The 22,043-nt window shown below is 43.8% G+C and overlaps 1 protein-coding gene across 1 annotated transcript in view; it reads right to left on the bottom strand.

Moving 5' to 3' along the window:
- LOC140737397 (flavin-containing monooxygenase 5-like) overlaps nt 1–22,043 on the bottom strand; it is a 138,083-nt gene that overhangs the window by 25,885 nt on the left and 90,155 nt on the right. The window contains exons 4-5 of the mRNA XM_073063881.1: nt 11,697–11,834; nt 7,420–7,608 (exon numbers count right to left, since the gene is read on the bottom strand). Of these exons, the coding sequence (XP_072919982.1) occupies nt 7,420–7,608; nt 11,697–11,828 (321 nt within the window). The 5' untranslated portion in view covers nt 11,829–11,834. The remainder of the gene's footprint in view (nt 1–7,419; nt 7,609–11,696; nt 11,835–22,043) is intronic.

Genomic DNA, 22,043 nt, shown 5'->3' with positions numbered 1-22,043 from the left:
AATCAAAAGATAAATCTAAGAAAAGAGAGCAAAAAAGAGAACGAGAAATGGAAGTGCTAAAACTCTTCAGAACGGAGGGGGAAGGGCTGAGGAGGACAGGTAGAATATTGATTACAAGCGAGGAAGACACTAAGGTGCTGGAGAAACAGCCTGTTAGAGAGAGAGAAGGGTACAGTGAGAAGCTGGCTTCGGCTCCATACCCGGATGCGAAAGAAACAGAAAAAACCCCTCCCTATAATGAGGAAGGAACCCCTAAGCAGTGCCCCCTGCTGATGGGAACAGTAAACATGCAGGGAGAAGTACAGGTTTGGGATAATGAGGAGGAAAAAAAATACGAGAAGGAAAAAGCGGCGATATGGAAGGAGATACAGGCAGAAAGGATAAAGATAGAACAGGTACAGAGAGAAATTCAAGAACAGATTGAACGGATGAAATACTTGAGAGAGGGAAAGGAATATGAGGAGTATCGATTATACCATAGAAATAAACAGACTAGAAAAGAAGGTGACTCATTGGAGGAGCAAGAGTTAAGTGGAAAGAGAGAGGATACGAGAATTTGTGGGGAAGAGGTAGGAGGCATAACCCTAGAAGGACAGAAGGAGGCAATAGGGGAGAGACTTGCGGAAGTAGAGAGAGAGCCAGATAAGTTACTGAGAGGGGATTGCCAGAAGAGATGCGAAAAATACTCCAGGGGCCAACCAAGTATAGAATTAAGACAGAAAGGAAGGACTCCACAGGGAGACCGAGGGAAGAAGAGGACCCCGGAGACATTTGTGTGGAAGGCAGTAAAGACATACCCTGAGACAGATGGGGAGTCAGGTGAGGAGGAGAGCCAGTGCAGGTGGGAAGAAGGAGGAAGAATGATGCCGTTGTTAGTAAAAGGATCAGGACAAATGCAGTATATCCCTTGGGGATCCCAGGACCTAGAAGGGCTGAAAAACACTCTGCCCAATCTACATGAAGGAGCAGGGAAATGGATTAGAGCCTTTGAAGAAGAAACAATGGGACGATTATTGGCTATGGGAGATTTGAAGGCACTGTTGATAAGGTTGATGGGAACCTCCAAATTTAACGAACTAATGGAAATGGCTGGCATAGTAAACTCGAACGACCCAAGAACTGATGGAGATGGGTTTGACAGAGTGAGGCAGAGGGTATGGCAGGCCCTCAGAAAGCTTTATCCACCCAAAGTGGACCCCAAAGCCTTAAAAGGGGATCCACTGGGAGACACTGAAAAACCAGCAGCCTACGTAGAAAACCAGTTGAAAAGGTGGAGACTGGAGACTGAGCAAGAGGTGGCGAATAGCTTATTTATGACCTCACTGTTCCAACATAGCATTTTGGATGCATTGCCACCACAAGTAAAATCCAAACTGGAGGAAGTGGTTGGGCTAACGTCAAAGACCCCACAAGAATTTAGAGACCACGTAGTCCATGCGGTTGAAAAATACCGGAAAGGCAAACAAAGGTTGGCTGAGCAGCAGGAAGAGGTGCAAAGAAAGTTAATACAAATGCAGCTCGAAGAACTCAAAAAGAAGGAAAAAGAGAAAAACAAAAAGATGCTGCCAACAGCCACCGGTTCGAGTACAGCCATCGAACTGGACAAAGCACTGCTATATGGAGGGACCGATCATACTGTAAGACAAGGGCTGGAAAACCCCATGCCAATAATTGACTTTGAGGGAGCATTCCCACAAATGCTCTATCAGGAACAGACTAAATTCAAACAGCCCAGACAGGACTGGAAATCCCAAGGAGGGGGGCAGAGGAGCTATGGGCAAAGGAGACCAGTGAGAAGACAGTGGTATAATTTCTGACAAATGAAGTGATCCCAAGGTTTGGAATACCTACAGAAGTTAGCTCAGACAATGGTTCAGCTTTTATCCAGAAAGTGGTCAAACTGGTACTACAGGCGCTGAGGATAAAGCTAAGATTTGGATGTGTATACCACCCTCAGTCGCAGGGCATGGTAGAGAGAATTAATGGAACCCTAAAAGCCAAACTAAACAAAATTTGTGCAGACACTAAACTTAATTGGGTCGATGCTTTACCGTTAGCATTGATGAGTTACCGCATGCAAACTAATCGAATGACATGCCTGACACCACATGAGATGCTCACTGGGAGGCCCATGCCAGTGCCCCAGTGGAGAGGGCCGTATAAAGGACCTAGTTTGGAACAATTGGAAATAGAATTGAAACAATACATGCAGCAGCTAACTATGATACATAGGTCTATTTATGCACAGGAAAAACAGAAAGAGCCGGAGACCATACAAGGGGAAGGACCGATTAAAACAGGAGACCAGGTTTACGTGCGAGTTTTTCGGAGAAAGTGGAACGAGCCAAGAAGGGAAGGACCCTTTACGGTAACCAAGGCATCACCCACCGCAGTTCAGGTAGAAGGCCGCTCCACCTGGTACCATCTGAACCACTGCACGAGGGCAGTCCCGCAAGGGCAATCAGGTGAAGTGTCCGAGGTAAGTGATGCGGAAAAGCAGTTAGCGGGAGACAGACGGGGGAACAAGAAGCTGACACTGCACAGCAGGAGTTTGATCAATTAGTAAGGGAAATTTTTGATTCTGAGGACGGGCCTCAAGATCCTCAGGATGTGGTGGTGGATAGTAGGGCTTCTGCAGATAATGGGGGTGAGCTGGGAATGACCAGTTGTGCCCCTGGGGACAAAGCACCCACATGCTGCAGTGCAGACTTGGGAACCATTAGTGTGGCAGATATAGAATGGGACTGGTAAGTCCCCACAGAACCTACAGTAAAGAAGTAAGAGGAGCACGACACTTACCTCCTCACCATGGTTACAGACACGTACTAATCAGTGGTATCAATGGGCAACTTACACGGCAGGAATGATGAAGAGACAGAATTGTTACCTGTGCTCAAGGGAAAGCCCCACTCAGCATGTAGTTCCCATGCCTTATAACTCCTCCACTTGCACGCGGTGGCAAAGAGAGTATAGGGAGCAATGTGAACGACAGTGTTCAGGTTCGATTAAGGCTTGCTTCCTGAAGCTTTGTGTTATAACAGATCTCTGCTATCAAAGCTGTATGAGAAACGCACCAATGTGCCCATATTGGTGTATGTTATATCAGGCTTCCTCGCAGTTTGATCAATGCAAGCTTGCCTCTGACTGCAATTACAGCAGACCATGGGCTGTAAACAAAAGAAGCCAGACACCTACACTGCAACAGCTTATAATGCAGGACCATCTGAATTATGAGTGTTTCATGCGGGTGGGCACTCACCCGGTTGGCCACTTCCAAGGCAACTGCACTCAGACAGGGGATATAACCCCAGGTAAAAGACACTTGACGGGTTCCCCTCCTCCTGAGGGTGCAATGGACTCTCAGACTATCCCATTAGCAGATACTTGGTGGCTGTGTGGACAGGAAGGAGGTCTGAGATCTACGCTCCCCCTCAGGTGGGAAGGAACATGTACGCGTGTCATGCTGCTTCAGGAAGTTATAATGTCCCCTGAAGTACAGTCCAATGCTAACTTCCCTGAGCAGCGGACTCTGCTACGGCAGAAGAGAAAATATGACCCGGATCCGACAATCCGGATTGACAGTATAGGGCAGCCAAGAGGTATACCTAACGAATTCAAGGCACGAAATGAGATTGCTGCAGGCTGAGAAGCTATCATACCTGTGATAGGGGTGAGCAAAAATGTTGAATGGATAAACTATATATACTATAATCAGCAGAGATTCATCAACTACACCGATGATGCACTGGAGGCCTTAGGGCAACAGCTAGATGCAACTAGCAGGATGGTGTGGCAAAACAGACAGGTACTGGATTGGCTTTTGGCAGAAAAAGGGGGTGTGTGTGTAATGTTTGGAGAACAATGCTGCACTTTCATACCAAACAATACTAGCCCAGACGGGTCTTTCACCAGAGCAATGAATAAATTAAAGAATCTGCAGACGGAGGTCAGACAGAATGCAGGATTTGAACATCAGTTATTTGACTGGTTAGAAAGTAGACTCAGAGGATGGGGAGCATGGCTGACTAAAATAGCAATAACTGTCAGTATTATATTGTTGAGCTATGCGCTTGTGCTGTGCTGTTTTCTTCCTTGTCTCAAATCTCTTGTAGTGCGTGCTGCAACCAAACAATTTTCAATGCTAGTGACAATTACTGAAGCAAGCTTAGTGGAGAAAGAAACACCGAAAATGTATTGTTACAGCCTACAACACCTGCAGGATGAACAAGAGCAAAACAACAGTGTGGGAGTAGATTGTAAGGGCTTTTGAGTCTTTTTCCCTGTCTCAGATACAGAGGGACAGGTTTTTGGCTCAGCGGCCCAGGGTAACAGGGAGAGAATACTTTGAGGTCTTGACGCAGGAAATTATAGTTTAACCCGAGATTTGGGAATAAGTGCTTGAGTTTATTGGGGCTTTTGTGTGCAGACTCTTAGTCTTCTTTCTCTGTGTGAGACCCTCTGGGTCTCAAAGGGGGGATATATTGGAGTATAAAATATTATGAAGTATAAAACTTGTATTATTTGCTGTGTAACCAAAACTATGTGAAATGCTAGGAATGTAGAAGACAATGGTGTGTTAATATATGTTAATGAGAGGTAGCTAAGAGATGTATTCAGCTTTGAAGTTTGCTATGTGCTATGCATGTATCCAATTGAATGTAGAAGACAATGGTGTGGTAATGAGAGGTAGCTAAGAGATGTTTTGCTTTGAACTTGTCTGCTGTGTAACTGAAACTATGTAGTCAGCCTTGATGTAGATTATGTAGTTTGAACTTGCTATTTGAAATCTTAAGAATGTAGGAGACAATGGTGTGTTAATGAGAGGTAGCTAAGAGATGTAGACTAGAACATGAATAAGTCAATAGGTAGAAACAATAGTGGCGGATGTACTTGTGATACGCAACTATAGACCAATTGGATATGCTAATTAAACCAGGAGATTGCTATAAAAAATGCTATGTACAAGGATCGGTGGGCAATCAGCGACTAGCTCACTGACTGTCTCAGCTTTGATTTGCAAATTAAAGTTTAACCCTTCTTGAAGAATCTTCTGTGTCTCCTGGTCGTTTGTGGGGCACAAGAAACCACCACATACGCTGGGGGTTCAAAGAGCTTCAGAAAAGTTGCAAGCACTCAGCTTTTGTGAGTATAAAGATCCAGAATCTACTCTGTGTGCATTAAAGTTATTGCATGAACTTCAAATGGGAGACAAAAAGCTGCTTGTAAAAGTAGATGCAAAGACCAAAAGTCCAGCTGGATGAATGGAAGGCCGAAAAGAAAGGAGTCAATAGAGATAAGATAACAGAGGTTTTGTCAGAGGATGTTGTGGATGAGGAAATGGACAGGAGAGATCAGGTCATAAAGGGAGCAATAGAACAGTTAATAAGAAAATACCCCAGTGAAACTAAATGGACCTTCCTAAGATCAAGGTGCACAACCTAGAATGAGAAAAACAAGGTGACGAGAAAGGGAAAGGCGTGAGAGGGAGTGGCGTGAAAGAGAATAGGAACATGAGAAAGAAAAAGAAAGGGATTAAAGTAATTCCAGAGAGGGAAAAGGAGAAGAAAGTTGCGCAGAGTTGTCAGAAATATTTCCTAAAATATCAGAATCTTGCAACCACCATGGAAGAGGCCCCAGAATCTGAGGCTACGTCCACACTACACCGGATAAATCCATAACTGAAGCTTTTTCTCTTCGTTTTGATCCGCCGTCCACACTAAAACAGTGTTTTCATCCCCCGAAAACGGAGATTTTCTGAAATGCTCTCCAGAGTGTGTAATTTTGAAAACGCCGGATTTGCCGGAGCAGTGTGGACGGGGTAACCGGAGAAATCTAAAAACACTGTCATGACGTGCCGGAACAGATGGTGACGGCAGCGCGCCATTTCATTGTTTTCTTGAATGCAACCTAACAATTTCAGAACAGACGGCAACAAGACTGAAGCTAGAAGAGTTAGAAATGTACTCACCAAATACTTTGACCCATAACTTACTGAATAAATAAGTATACTCAGTTTGCCCTGTTTTCTGTCCTTGCTTGTATGAAGATGGTTTACCTATTTATGCAAGTACTTCTCTGACAATAGATGTGTAACAGCCTAATGTAACATTGTATGGAAATACAAGATAATACTGATGCAGACATGTTTTATACATTTAACAAGGGGCTTTATTAATGCGACAGAGTTAGTGAGTTTTTCAATGTTCGTCGTCAGCCGGGTCATACTGTCCGTGAACTCCCTGTCGGTTGCCTCCATACGCTCCAGTATTTGCTTTTTTTAACTTTTAAGTCCTCCTGCGCGAGAGCCAACAGCTGTCCGTCGTGTAAGTTTTTCTAGTCTATAACTGAACAAATGCGCACCAAGACTTTCACAGCGAGATTCGACACCAAACATGTCGCTTCTTTTTGGTAGATGTGTCCTGTGCATGCGCAGTAGGAGGAGATTCGCTGAAATATCCATTTTAATGTGGACAGAGATATTTTCAAAAACGCTTAGTGTGGACGCCTATTGTTCTTACGTGAAACCAGCGTTTTCAAAATGATCCGGTTTAGTGTGGACATAGCCTGAGATTGCTTTCACAGCCACAAGTCTCATCTACCAAGCAGAGTGATCCCTGTTTCAGGAAAGACATTATTCTGCAAGAGTAAGAAATCCTCCACAGTGATAAAATATTTAGGCCTGAATGGGACAATTTAAAATTTACTATGCTGTGGATGTCTCTGTATAGTAGTTGTATTACATAGTACACAGTGTATACATAAGAACATAAGAGATAGGAGCAGGAGTAGGCCAATTGGCCCCTCAAGCCTGCTCCGCCATTCAACAAGATCATGGCTGATCCAATCTTAACTCTAGTTTTCACCGAATCCCACAAGGCAACAGTGCCAACCAACAGGGCACCATGCCGCCCATTTTATTTTATTATTCATCCCGCCCAAACCCATGTGATCACCCGGGGAAAAAAAACCGAGTTGCCAATTGAGGAGAAAAAATCTGGAAAATTCCTCTCCGACCCATCCAGGCTATCGAAAACTGGTCCAGGAGATCACATGGCTGATCTAAACCTAGCCTCATGTCCACTTACCTGCTCGCTCACCGTATCCCCTAATGCCATTTTTATCCAGGAAAATGTATATGTATATAATTAAGATGCGTTCTTTATTGAGTTGGAGTTTATACCTAAACAGGAAGGAGCATTGTATAGTATTGTTGTATTTCAATACACACACACACACACACACACACACACACACACACATGTTAATTGCATATGTCAACATGCTACCACGTGACACCTTGCTAAAAGTAAAGATGAAGCTAGACCTGCTTTCCCGGTCTCCCAGGTTTCCTTTGAATTAATTTAAGATTTTGATAATAGACAACAGATAACTTTCCTCAAAAATAGATGTAAATCTTACCGCAAATTGTATATACTTCCTCAGATTGAAATGTGTAGCATAAAGGACCAAATACTCCTTAACTTTGGAGTGATGCATATAGTTTGAACAATCGTCAGGAAATGGAAAGTCACTGTAGCACATCATCTCTTTAGAGGTATTGCTGATCAGCGACTTATAGATGCTAGATCTCCCATCCGTCACTTTTTCCTGAATAAAGTTAAAAAGAATACATTTATTAGCAAGTTAATACAAAATTACTAGTGTGATTCACCCCACCCTCAAATCAGTTCTCCAGAAAATCGGTTGCTTTGTTTTGAGAATGAAAGTTTTATGCACATTTTCCTTGTACCTCTGTCTCAAAGGTACGGCAACCAAGACTGCAATTTCCCCAAGTCACAATAATCAGACTGTTCATGGTGTGACCTATAATCACAGTGTGGCTTGGATTTTGCTTGGCTTTAGTTCACTTGCAGACTGTTGGCAAATCCAAACACAAAAGGTGTCAAAATTGCTGACAGATTCCTGTGGACTAAACCAATCGTCACACTCAGTTGTTGGTCTTATGTACAGAATCCTGCCGTGTACCACAAACAGACTGCAATTGCCCAGTATTTAAAATCTGCTCATTGATCGTACAACATGCACAGGATCCATAAGCCCAGTGCATTAATGGAAATTTCACAGCAGAAATCATGAAAGCTAAATAAATAAAAGGAATCCAGCTATTTTCTCAATTCGTTTTTGTTCTTTAAGAGTTGTCTCAAATAACTGGCTGCCTCAATTAACCAATAGCCCAATTAACCGGAATTCACTGTATTTTCAAAGGCATCTATCCAATGTCAATTATTCTTTCTCTTGGAGGAAAGAAAATCATTTGTTATTTTTCTCCTTATCATTTGGTAGCCACAGCTTAAGTTTTGCTAGTTGTTCGTGTTACATAAATACAACAATTCGGAATTCTAATTTCAAGGAATGTGGAGGGAAGAAGATCTTAATAACGTTCATGTTCCCCACTTTAACTTCTGACTCTGGATCCACAACAAGAAGAGAATGCGACTTGACGTAAACATTTCAATTTTGCTTCTGGATACATTGAGCATCTTCCTGTACTTAATGTAACCAATAAGTGGCCGTGAGGTACATGCTCATGGTCTTCTAGTGCTGTAGACCATCCACATCAAGGTTCGACATGTTGTGAGTTCAGAGATGCTCTTCCGAACACCACTGTTGAAAACCATGGTTATTTGAGTTGCAGTCACCTTTGTGTCAGCTTGAACCAGTCTGGCCATTTTCCTCTGACTTCTTTGCAGATCAGCTATTTGCATTAATGAGCAGGTATACAGGTGTACCTAATACAGTGGCCACTGAGTGTATATTTCCAATACTTTTAAATGCCAAACAGGTGTGCATAATTTGTGAAATATTTAGCAAACTGTGCTTCAGTGTGCAGGACACCACCAAAGTACAGTTAACAGAGATCATCCTCCACTGCCTACATACTATGTCCTCTTTGTGCTCCCATTGCAAAACCAAGGTTCTCAGTCCCATTCTGAATGGAATGCTATTGGACCCCTCAATGTAAATATTCATCCTAAGTTGTCAAACCCGAACAATGAGAATTCCATAGTTTTGGATCATTGTCACAATTGTACCTCTGACACGTGACAGTGTTACACAGTCCTGGTGTTGTATTCCCTCTTCACAATGAAGCTTCATTGTGAGAGCTGGATAGAGAAGTGGGGAGTCAAGTTCGAGAATTACTCAGATATAAAGTTAAAAAATCAAACCCATGGCCAATCCAAACCAATTTGAAAACTGTAGGAATTTGCAGAAAAGCAGTAAATGTGTTGTTGTGCTAAACGAACTTTGTTCTGGGGCACAGAACAGAAGCTAACCATCTTCATTCAAGATGGTACCAGCGAACGATGATCCCTTGGGCAACATCTTTCAGATAGGTAATCCCTTCAATTATTTCACTTTCTCTGCGATTGTTCTTTTGGTCTTGATTGTGTTACAGAAGCTATTGGAGCCTGCGACATGCAGTTTGGAATTCGATCGAATGTTCTAACGCTCTTGCTGTCCAGAGAGGACCGAGGGCACAAGCTGCATCGTGGAAAAGATGAGAAATGGGGTGGGGGGGTGGGGAGAGGCCATGATTAACTCCATTTCAAAGTGCTGAGGAAGATTGAAGCACCGAAGCGAAGGAGGTCGGCTGTCACTCTTCACAGAGGCCATGGGGTCGACAGCGGCTGGCAGCCTGATCGACAGCTTTCAAACCCGGCACGGCAGTCGCTCCTCACAGAAGGACTGAGTTCGTGCAGCTGCTCTCCTCAATGCTGACAGGAAGGTGTTTCCAAAAATCTGAGATCTCTGTGATTATTGGACTGTACTTTATATTGCTGTCCTTCAGTTTTTGGTGTGTTCTTTCTTGTTGCCGGCTGGCAGATGGGGGATATGTTACTTTCTGTGCAAGGGAGGGGTTGGGTTTTTGATGCTAGTGTCACTATTCTCTCCTGCGAGGGAGGAGGTTGGGGGTTTGATGTTACTGTCACTTTCGTTTTGTGAGGGAGGGGTTTGATGTTACAGCTGCCGTTTTCCATGTGGGTGATCTGTTAGTTTATGTGCGAGGAAGGGGGTGGGGGGTTTTGGGGTCTGCGAGTTTTGTTTCTTTTTCGTTTTCATGTTGGGGGAGGGAGATTGAGGTTTTTTGTCCTTCAACAACCCCCATGGTTTTTCTGTACTTTGTGGCGATCTGGAGAAGATAAATATCAGAGTTATGTTGTACATGCATACTTTGACAATAAACTGAGCCTTCAAATGAATGATTTGAAGTTGAGAAAGTACCGAGTTAGTTTGGTAAAACATGACCTAAACTGAACTCACAATTTCAACCTCAGCGCAAGTCATCAAGGTCCCTTGGGACTGGATAGCTGAGCACCAAGTTAATATACATAAAAATAATATTTTTGTGGAGTTACACCCATTTTAAATTGATCTCAGTGAAAGCAGGAGATTTTTTTTAAGTGCAAATGTTGGATAGTGGAATAAAAACAGGTGTGCAAAAACTCAGGCCAGGCAGCATCTGTGGAAAGAGCAATACAGTTAACATTTCAGGTCTGGGATCCTTCAACAGAACAAACTTTGTGGAAACTCACTTTCTTCCACAGGATTACTCAATAACAAGTAGGTTTCATTGGTGTCTAGGGCAGTGGTCCCCAACCACCGGGCCGCAAAGCATGTACTACCGGGCCGCGAGGAAACGATGTGATTAGGCGATATGAAACGATATGAGTCAGCTGCACCTTTTCTCATTGCCTGTCACGCCCACTGTTGAACTTGAACGCATGCGAGGTCATTACCCATGCGAAGTCATCAGTCGCCTAAACGCAGTGACACCCTCGCGCCAGGGATCACTGGTTAGCCTCAGGTAACCAGCTGGCGAGAAGTGCCGATGATACTGGCCTGGAGCCTGGACTGATGGGCGCTGCCTCTAAACCTGTTTGGTACACCAAACGCTCGTGGGGAACCCGGTGCTAAAATATTCGCTGACGACCTAATTCGGGCTCGGGGTTTCGTAAGAGGCAGAGCAGCTACCTCGCTGTGATCTACTGAAAATCATCCCTCGAGTCAAACTTTCATTAGCCAATAGATTCTACCTACCTACAAGGGGGCTGGGCCGCGCCCTGTCACACCCCTCGCTCGGTCGGTTGCTCTCTCTGGATTACGTCCGCCACGGCCCCCGTACGGGGACCTCCGGCCCTTACCTTGTCCTCTCACTGGTGTGTTGCAATGATTTTATATGTTCATACGAGGAAAATATGTGCTGTGTGTTTAATATCCAAACGTTACTTAAAATGTTACGATGCTATTGACTTAAAAGTGAGTTATAATTAGCTTATCGCTATGTTCATGCGATGAAAACATGCACTGTGTGTTTAGTATTAAATTCGTTAGATAAACCCTTTTAGAAACGAAATTGAGTGTATTAGCCACTTATAACTGACGTAGTAGTTGACTTATCACCTATATTCTGGTCGTTATTAACAACCCCCCCACCCCCCATCGGCCGGTCCGCAAGAATATTGTCAATATTAACTGGTCCGCGGTGCAATAAAGGTTGGTGACCCCAGGTCTAGGGGTTCATGCTGTTACCATATCTGATTAGGTCTCCCAGGCCTGAAACATTATCTGTTTTTCTTTTCACATATGCTGTCTGATCTGTTGAGTATTTTCTCTTTTTATTGGCAAGGGACGGCATGGAAACACCAAAAAACTAATAAAACACCCAAACGTACCTGAAAGTTCCAGAGCCCTCCAATGTCGTTGCTTTTTTCAAAACATACAGGCTCCAAGCCTTCATCCAAACAGCATTTTATACACGCTAGCCCACTGGCTCCAGCCCCAATGATAGCGACTCGCTTGGCCATCTTCACCTAACAAAGGAAACAGCCAGTAGCTTGACTTCATTTTACAAAGTAAGAATAGATCTGGAAACCATATTTATCATGTTCCCCAAATATTTACAGCTATACTTTAGAGCACAGCTACACTATATTTGGGGCAGCATGGCAGTGTAGTGGTTAGCACAATGCTTCACAGTGCCAGCTACCTGGGTTCAATTCCCACCGCTGCCCGTAAGGAGTTTGTATGTCCTCCTCGTGACCGTGTGGCTTTCCTCCAGCTGCTCCGGTTTCCAAAGACGTACTGGCTGGCAGGTAAATTGTCCTGTGATTCGGTTAGGATTAAATGGGGGATTGCTGGGTGATGCTGGTTGAAGCCTAATCTGTGCTGCATCTCAATAAATAAATATTACACAGCACAGCATGAACTCTTTTTAGGGTCGTTACACCAAGCTAATGGAAATGTTGGGCTCTTTTAGGTTTAAATTTTTGTTGAGTATTGTCTATGGTTGTTAAGTAATAATAATGGATAAAATGTGGGGGGTTCCTGTTACAACATGGTACACATTCTGCGTAACAACACTAACCACCCCCCACCTCACCATATGGAGCAAAATCTCGGTTAAGTCCGCACAATGGCATTAGCTGTTCCCAATCAGAATGTCTGTCAGAAATGTGTCTAATTATCACCTTTTTTTAAAATCATCGGACAAGAAAGCATATCCTTCAGAAACACAAAGCCATCCAGGATAACAACACACACAAAATGCTGGTGGAACACAGCAGGCCAGGCAGCATCTATAGGGAGAAGCGCTGTCGACGTTTCGGGCCGAGACCCTTCATCATGACAGGATGACAGCTCTGGAAATTGTGACCCAACCTTTGCTCTGACTGCGAGATCCAGCAGATCATGTTTACTAAGCCTCTAACCCTGGTCTTTCCCCATACCAGAAAAAAAAAGCATTTAAATTTGTTTTTCTGTTCTTATTCTAAATGCCTGTTTAACATGCTGTTTTAAACAATGCACTGCATTAGCCCTTCATATGACAATAAAATCCAGTCGTCTTTATTTTTCTTTGTTCTATTCATTGACAATACATGCGCAATCTTAACTGTGAGATTCTATTTCCATAATGTTAAATCAGACTTTAGATCCAAGTTCCCTTGAAGATTGAGATTAACATAGGATTAGTGACAGTGGATGACTGATGGTCAGTAAAGAATCGATGGGCCAAAGGGCTTGTCTCTATGCCAACCTGGAGCAATCCCATTCCTCCAGTTATTTACTGGAACACTAACTGTCCACACCCCCCCCCACCCCATAGATGCTGTTTGACGAGCTGAGTTCTTCCAGTGTTTCATATATTGGTGCTCGAGTATCATTGGGGTCATAAACTGGAAACACAATAATATTCTAAGCAACAGCTGTTCATTCAGTGAAACAAAACATATTCCAAAGTGAAGGCATCAAAGCTATAATGTTAAACTTCTTCAGTAAAAGCAAACCTCTGCATGGGTGGCATCATTTTCCTCTGATGAAGATGGACATTTAGAATTCAGCTGAGCACAGCAATCTGGTTTACTGGCAGAAAGTCTCCATTGTGGTCTGGGCAAATAAATTTAGGATTCAACCTCCACTTAATCAAGAAAATTGACTTTACTTGCTTTACTAGACACTTTAGAATAGTTTTGGTGTTAGGCAACACTAGGTATGAAATTTAACAGGTGTGTGAGAGTAGGCTCCCAGTTCTGTCAATCACTGTGTTTTTAAATTTAAAATAAGAATCTAAGCCGTTATTTAAAAAAATCTCCCAATTGCTCTTCTTACTGGGTGAAATTTCAGCCATATTTTAGTTCTTTTGTATAATCAAACTTATTTATTTATAATTATAGGGAAAAAATGGCTCTCTGGTGGGAATTGAAGTTGATGTAACAAAGTTTAGCTTTGTGTATTCATTCTTAATAATGGCAAGTAAATAAAACATGGTTAACACAACTGATGCAGACTTTTCTTTTGGAATTTGCATAAATAGTATGGTAGAATCTTCAGATTAGTTTATACCTCAGATTGCAATGAAAATTCTTGCTTGTGTGAAGCTTCTTAATTCCTTGCAGTTTTCCCTGGAAGTGAAAATTATGCCGAATCTATTGCAATTATTTCATCTTATTTATCTCTGAGAGATTGTAACTGACAAAAAAAATCTTCTGTGTCCACTGTTAATAATTGCTGGAATCCCACAATATTAAATAGTTCAACACGTTCAGTGTAAAACATTGAAGTACACTTAGCTTGATGGTCTATCAATATGTAATTTTCTCCCATTTATTTTATATATAGTTGGAGGGAGCACAAATTCTTAAACGTGTTACCATCAGAGGCACTTCCTGACAGATAGGCAGAGTGAGCTTATAATTACCCTGCTCTGCTGCCAAGTATTAACTTACATTGAGTCACTGTGCCACCAGCCGTGATGTCCACAGAGTGGGAAGGTCATGATGTTAATCATCACAGTCTGTAACTAATGCACTCTCTCAATCACATGTGGCTGAAGATACATTTGGCACAGGAGGAATGCCATCTAACTGACCCATCTCCATGCTGGCTGGTAAACTGTTGGAGGGAATCAATGAATCTGACAGATATTTGGATGAATGTCAAGTGCAGTGAGGATTTTAGAACTGGCAAATATTTTGGTGACAAGAAGGACGGGGTGTCCAGTGTTTGAAGGGTGCAATAAAGACAGGACTGGCAGCACATATTGGAGTCGGTTTGTGAAGAGCTGAGGAAGTGAAACAAGAGGGAACTGGCCCAGAGGAGTTCAGCTGAGATCAGCCGTGATCATATTGAATGATGGGGCTGACGGGCTTGAGGGGCCAGGTAGCTTAATCTATCTCCTAGTGTTTTTGTGCAGTCCGGCAGTGGGTAGGAAAGGGTGAAGCAGTCAGGCTTGAAATCAGAGTAAAGTCGAGATTGCAGGTTAGTGTGAACCATGGTGAAGGAGCCAGGTTGAAGATGCTATCACTTTACAGACCTCCCAGCTGTTGTATTCCAATGATCAAGCTATCCTGGAGTGTTCAACAACAGACAACCCCAAGCCAACCCGATCCAAGCTCCAAACTATGTTCCGGAGGGAAAGGTGTAAGGAGAGTGAAGTTATCCCATGTGCTTCATAGCTGGAAATTTCATTGGATGCACAAGTGTGCCTCACATTGGGAAATGTCTGTTCATATTTTTTTCAAGTGACACACTATAATCCTGGAAATGGACATCACTGTGTGTTGGTCAGAAGCAAAAAACAGCAATGACACTGATATACAACTGGATGCACCTGAATCATAATCAGAATCAGGTTTAATATTGTTGGCATATGTTGTGAAATTTGTTGTTTTCCAGCAGCAGTACAGAGCAATACATAATAAAAACCCTATACATTACAATAAGATATATACATACACACACACACACACACACACACACACACACACACACACACACACACACACACACACACACATATATATATAAATTAAATAAGTTAGGCAGAAAAGAGAGCAAAAATAGTGAGAAAGTGTTCAAAGGTTGGTTCAGAAATCTGATGGTGGAGGGGAAGAAATTGTTCCTAAAGCATTGAGTATGTGTCTTCAGGCTCTTGTACCTTCTCCCTGATGGTAGCAATGAGAAGAGGGCATGTCCTGGGTGATGTGAATCCATAACGATGGATGCTGCCTTTTTGAGGCATCGCCTTTTGAAGATTTTATTTATTTAGCGATACAGTGTGGAGTTGGCCCTTCTGGTCCTTTGAGCAGCGCCACCCCGATTTAACCCTAACCCAATCACAGGACAATTTGCAAATGACCAATTAACTGACCCGGTATGTCTTTGGATGGTGGGAGGCCACTGGAGCACTGGGGGGAAACACATGCATTCCATGCAGAGGACATACAGTCTCCTTACAGAGGATGCTGGGATTGAACTCCAAGCTCCCACGCCCCAAGCTGTAAATGCATCATGCTAACCACTATGCCCACATGGTGGCCTCTATGTCCTCACTGTTGTGGAGGCTAGGGCCCGTGATGGAGCTGCCTGTGTTTGCAACCTTCTGCAGTTTTTTTTTGATTATGTGCAGTGGTCCCTGGATACCAGATGGTGATACAACCATTTATCTCCATTGTACACATGTAGAAACTTTTCTGGAGTCTTTGGTGACACAGCAAATCTCCTCAAACTCCTAATTTTCATGCCTTCTTTGTATTTGCATCAATAGATTAGGCTCAGGATAGACCTTCAGAAATGTTGGCACCCAGGAACTTGAAACTGCTCACCCTTTCCATTGCTGATCCCTCAATGAGGACCGGTGTGTGTTCCCTTGACGGCTCCTTCCTATAGTCCACAAACATTTCCTTGGTCTTACCGATGTTGAGTGTGAGGCTGTTGTTGCAACATCATTCAACCAGCTGATCTATGTCGAGCTGTGGGTTAAGCTGCCATCTTTTGAGGTGTGCTGGTGTTGATGGCCAGCAAAGAGGGGACGCTTCTTCTGATCTGCACTAACTGTGGTCTCCTGGTGAAGAAGTCAAGGATCCAGTTCCAGAGGGAGGTACAGAGGTCCAGGTTTTGAAATGTGTTGACTAGTACTGAGGGCATAATGGTAGTAGCTGGTTGGGTGACTCAGGTCCCCAATGATCCTTAAGGCTCTTTCCACATGCCTGTCTTTGTGCGTGTCCTGAATCCATGGCTTTTGGTTTGGGTATGTCCGGTATGTTCTCGGAGGCACACACACATCCCCATAGGTTCTGATGAAGTTGGTGACAACTGTGGCGTATTCACTCAGAATCCAAGATGAATCACTGAATATTGTCTGGTCCTCTGAGTCGAAGCAGCCCTGCAATCGCTACTTTGCTTCCCTTCATCACTAGTGCTGTGGGTTTTAGCGTCAGCCTGGAAGCCAAGAGTAGAAGTACAGCCAGATAATCGGACTTGCCAATGTACAGGCATGTGATAGCACGGTAACTGCTCCTGATTGTGATAAAACAGTATTCAAGTGTGTTGGCTCCTCTGGTTCCACAGATGATATGTTGGTGGTAGTTATTCAGAGACTTCTTCAAGTCGACCTGGTTGAAGTCCTCTGCAGCGACAGGGAAGGCATCAGGGTACACTGTTTTATGACTGCTGATCACGGTGCTCAGCTCATCCACTGCAGGCCTGATGTTGGCCAGGGTGGAATATACACTGCTACCAGGATGACAGCAGAAAACTCACTCGGCAGATAAAATGAATGACACTTGGCTGCTAGAGGTTCCAGTTCTGGTAAGCAGGACTGAGATAGCACTGGGTCTGTACACAACAATGAGTTAAACATGAAGCACACTCCACCCTCTCTACCTTTAAGAGTCTCTCCAATCTGTGAGTGCAGTGAATGGTGAAGCCCTCGGGCTGCAGCACTGCGTCTGAAACAGTAGGAGTAAGCCATGTTTCCATGAGGCAAAGTACACAGCGGTCCCTGATGCCACTCAGTTCCTGCAATCGTGCTCTGAAGTCTTCAGTTTTAATTTCCAGAGCACGTACATTCATCAGCAAAATGCAAGGGGATGGGAGTCTTAATCCTCTGTGTGTCAATCTTACTTGCAGCCCAGTACGTTTCCTGCATTTCCTTTCTCTTAAAGGGAAACAGCACTCGTGACCTGAGTCGACAGTCCAGGATCCATCAATTTTGAGGATTAACAGATTTTTTAAACAGTTGCTAACTGATCTACCCAAGGCTGTGAGTGTGAATTTTGTAACACCAACGGTTCTAAACAAAAGCCCTTATCTGCACTCATTGTCATATAGATATCACATTGTATATCATCTTTCATTTGTTTTACTGATGATAGGATACCAAGGATAATTAAAGTCACTAACGGTTATTTTTAAGTTGAAGATATAGATAGATAGATAGATAGATAGATAGATAGATAGATAGATAGATAGATAGATAGATACTTTATTCATCCCCATGGGGAAATTCAACTTTTTTCCAATGTCCCATACACTTGTTGTAGCAAAACTAATTACATACAATACTTAACTCAGTAAAAAAATATGATATGCATCTAAATCACTATCTCAAAAAGCATTAATAATAGCTTTTAAGAAGTTCTTAAGTCCTGGCGGTAGAATTGTAAAGCCTAATGGCATTGGGGAGTATTGACCTCTTCATCCTGTCTGAGGAGCATTGCATCGATAGTAACCTGTCGCTGAAACTGCTTCTCTGTCTCTGGATGGTGCTATGTAGAGGATGTTCAGAGTTATCCATAATTGACCGTAGCCTACTCAGCGCCCTTCGCTCTGCTACCGATGTTAAACTCTCCAGTACTTTGCCCACGACAGAGCCCGCATTCCTTACCAGCTTATTAAGACATGAGGCGTCCCTCTTCTTAATGCTTCCTCCCCAACACGCCACCACAAAGAAGAGGGCGCTCTCCACAACTGACCTATAGAACATCTTCAGCATCTCACTACAGACATTGAATGACGCCAACCTTCTTAGGAAGTACAGTCGTCTCTGTGCCTTCCTGCACAAGGCATCTGTGTTGGCAGTCCAGTCTAGCTTCTCGTCTAACTGTACTCCCAGATACTTGTAGGTCTTAACCTGCTCCACACATTCTCCATTAATGATCACTGGCTCCATATGAGGCCTAGATCTCCTAAAGTCCACCACCATTTCCTTGGTCTTGGTGATATTGAGACGCAGGTAGTTTGAGTTGCACCATATCACAAAGTCCTGTATCAGTTTCCTATACTCCTCCTCCTGTCCATTCCTGATACACCCCACTATGGCCGTGTCATCAGCGAACTTCTGCACATGGCAGGACTCCGAGTTATATTGGAGTTATATATGATCAATACATGTATTCACCATCCAACAAAGTGATTAAATCAGTAAAAGAGAGATACTTATGTGGAAGTTGAATCCAAAAGAATAATGGGTAACAAATTCAAATAAGAGAAAATTTGCAGATGCTGGAAATCCATGCAACATACACAAAATGCTGGAGGAACTCAGCAGGCCAGGCAGCAGCGACAGTCTGGAGAAAAAAAGATGAGGGGTAGAGTTAAAAGGTGGGGGAGAGGAGGGAGAAACACGAGGTGATAGGTGACACTGGGAAGGGGAGGGGTGAAGTAAAGAGCTGGGAAGTTGATTGATGAAAGAGATACAGGGCGGGAGAAGTGGGAGTCTGATAGGACAGGACTGAAGGCCATGGAAAGAAAGGGGGGAGGAGAGATGGGCAGGCAGGGAGATAAGGTGAGAGAGGGAAAAGGGGATGAGGAATGGTGGGGGAGGGGGGCGGAGATGGTGCCATTACCAGAAATTGAATAAATTGATGTTCATGCCATCAGGTTCGATTGCTTATAAAATACATAATCCTGAAGCTTCAAACTTTGAAACTACAGGTATTCACAAATGAAATCTTAACATAATACACTTGCTGCAGGGAAGATTTAGCTCCATTCTTCACAAGTAGTAGAATGACCTAAAAGATGCGGATTTTTTCCTGTGGTGTAAAGATAATTATCCACAAGAAATCAGAGTGTGTGAATGCGGTCCAGTCTATCACACATACCAGCCGCCCCTCCACTGACTCAGACTACACCACCCACTGCCTCAGGAAAGCGGCTGACATGACCGAGGATCCCGGCCATTCTCTCTTGTCGCCTCTCCCGTCAGGCAGAAGGTACACAACCTTGAGATCACCTGCCATCAAACTCAAGGGCAGCTTCTATTTCATTCTTATCAGATTCTTGAAAAATACTAAAAGAACTCGATCGCCTAAACTGCCTCGTGGCGACCCTTCCTTTGTACTTTATTTGTCGACCTGCAGTATCTCTGTAACTATCACGATATTGTTCTCCTATTACTAACTGGATGTCCTGGTCTGTCGGCGTCGCTCACAGCGGTTTATCGCTGTCTTGGTACACGTGACGGTAATAAAACTATCCAATGGTTTTTTGATTTACTACTTTCAGGAGTTTTGTGGCAGATATCACTTTCTCCTTCTTGTTTTCACTGTCCAGTTTCACTTCCTCATTCTCTTGCAAAGCTTTAATCTCAGGCCAGTTTCTGCAGTTGGATCGCTTGCTGCGAAGAGTGCAAGTCCAATCCCAACACTGACCGAATGACAGGCAGTGACCAGAGTTTGTCCGGTCCCAGTAGGTGGACACGGTCTGGACTGGTTCAGCCCCATTCGGTAGCCAGTCTGATCTGTGTCTGATCCTAGAATCAAATAACGTCCTAACAGTCCCTTCTGCCGAAGTTGCTCGGGCCAACCGTGATGCCTTCTTGACATCCTGAGCTAGTTTCCTTGATCTGTATTTAGCCCACATCTCTCCGAGTCTTTCCTGTCCACATGGCTGATCCTATCTGATGGCCAAGATTTGGATGGGTCAGCCCCGGGCGGGTGTGGGGGTCTTGGTCCAATGTGGTCTCCTCTGGACATCGGGAGTCTGACCAGCCTCGGACCTTGACTTGAATCACTTGTCAATCGGAGACGGTAGCAGGTTGCCGAGTCTCCGCTCCTGGTGGGACAACAGCTCATGACCTGACCTCTCCGAACGGCTGATCTGAACTAGTCCCAATTAACCTGCATCTGACCCCGCATCCCGCCGATCCTTTCCTACCCATGACCTATCCAAATGTCTTTTAAATGTCTGATTCCCTCTAATAGCCAGATTTTGACCATTAGGACATTGACTGCTCATTTCAACGGATGCTGCCCGACCTGCTGAGTTCATCCAGCTTGTTTGTACGTGTTGATTTGACCACAGCACCTGCAGTGTACTTTGTGTTTAGGTCATTAGGTCAACCTCGGCAGGTGTGGAGATCATCGTCTGGGGAATCGGGAATCCGACCAGGTTAAGACTGGGCTGCCTCGGACCCCAACTTAATCATCGGTTAGTCAGAGGTACGGAGTCACCAGCTCTTGAGCAGGACAACAGCCCACGGCCTGGACTTCTCCGGCAGAATGAATGATATTCAAATAGACCAGAGCAGCAGGAAACACTTCTTCCAAGACCGGGGGGGGGGGCGAGGCACACCTTCAGTTATGGGTAATACGAAACAAAAACTCTGTAATTCTGTAATATGCTGTATTAGTTAATTTTCACCTTGGTGAAAATTCCCAGAAGGATGGGGGTGTTATGAGTGATGAATAGATCTGATGGACAATGGGGTGCAGAGTTACCGATTCTCCCCCCCCCCCCCCAGAACTACGAACGATTACTGTTGCTATGCTGCTCATGAGAGAGAGAGATGGAAAGCATGCAAGAACATCTGCTACAGATAAGAGAGGGGAGAGAGACTTTTGATTTACTGTATTATGACTTCTGCAAGGGTTATTTATCTTCTACTATTTTTGCTCATTAACATTCCTCAGTGGACTGCAGGAGTGGGCTGGTTTGATGGACCCAGTCATTCAAAATTGATTGATAGCTGACACCCGTTAGTGGAGATAAAAAGACAGGTCTGGAGAGACACCCTTCAGACACACCAGTGGACCCTGACTGAGGGTTGTGAACCCACAAGGGAGGTGGGGGCATCGGAGACCGAACCAGGAGATCGGTCAGTTAAACTCACAGTGTTACAGCAGGGCCGGTGGGGGCTTGTGTGTGTGTCCACTCATGCCAGAGTGACGAGTCCACCACAGAAGAACGGTCTAGCTGAATGACAGAGGGGTCATAATTGAATGGCCACAACGACACGACAGATCAAGAAAGGAGTAAAAGGTTTGCCTGCCGCAACAGTTGCTGTTACATCTCGCTCGCTCTCTCTCTCTCTCTCTCTCTCCAACGATTACAACACAACAACCATAACTACCTCAGCACGAATGAACTGAACTGAACTTTATACTTTTCTAAGACAATTCATTTACCCCTAGACATTGATACAGCTTGTTTATTATTGCTTATTATTATTCCTACACTTTTAGGTTCATTATTGCTAACTTGTGTTATATATATATATATATTTTCATTATTGGTATTGTTTTGCCTATTTTACTAATAAACACCTTTGAATACAGTACCACCAGACTCCAATGGATTCTTCTTTCTCTGCTGGTCAGACACCCAGTTACGGGGTATGTAGCATCCAGGACTTTTGAAATTTCTGAGTTAGAGAAAGTAGAGCAGGGGTGTCTAAAACAAATGGCGGTCGCGTTCCAAAACAGGTTGAAAACAACGTTCGGGTCAACTTCACCATTCCG

The sequence above is a fragment of the Hemitrygon akajei genome, chromosome 12 (assembly GCF_048418815.1).
Source record: "Hemitrygon akajei chromosome 12, sHemAka1.3, whole genome shotgun sequence".
NCBI lineage: Eukaryota > Metazoa > Chordata > Chondrichthyes > Myliobatiformes > Dasyatidae > Hemitrygon > Hemitrygon akajei.
Note: the sequence above shows the minus strand (reverse complement) of the source record. Positions and strands in the feature narration are given on the sequence as shown.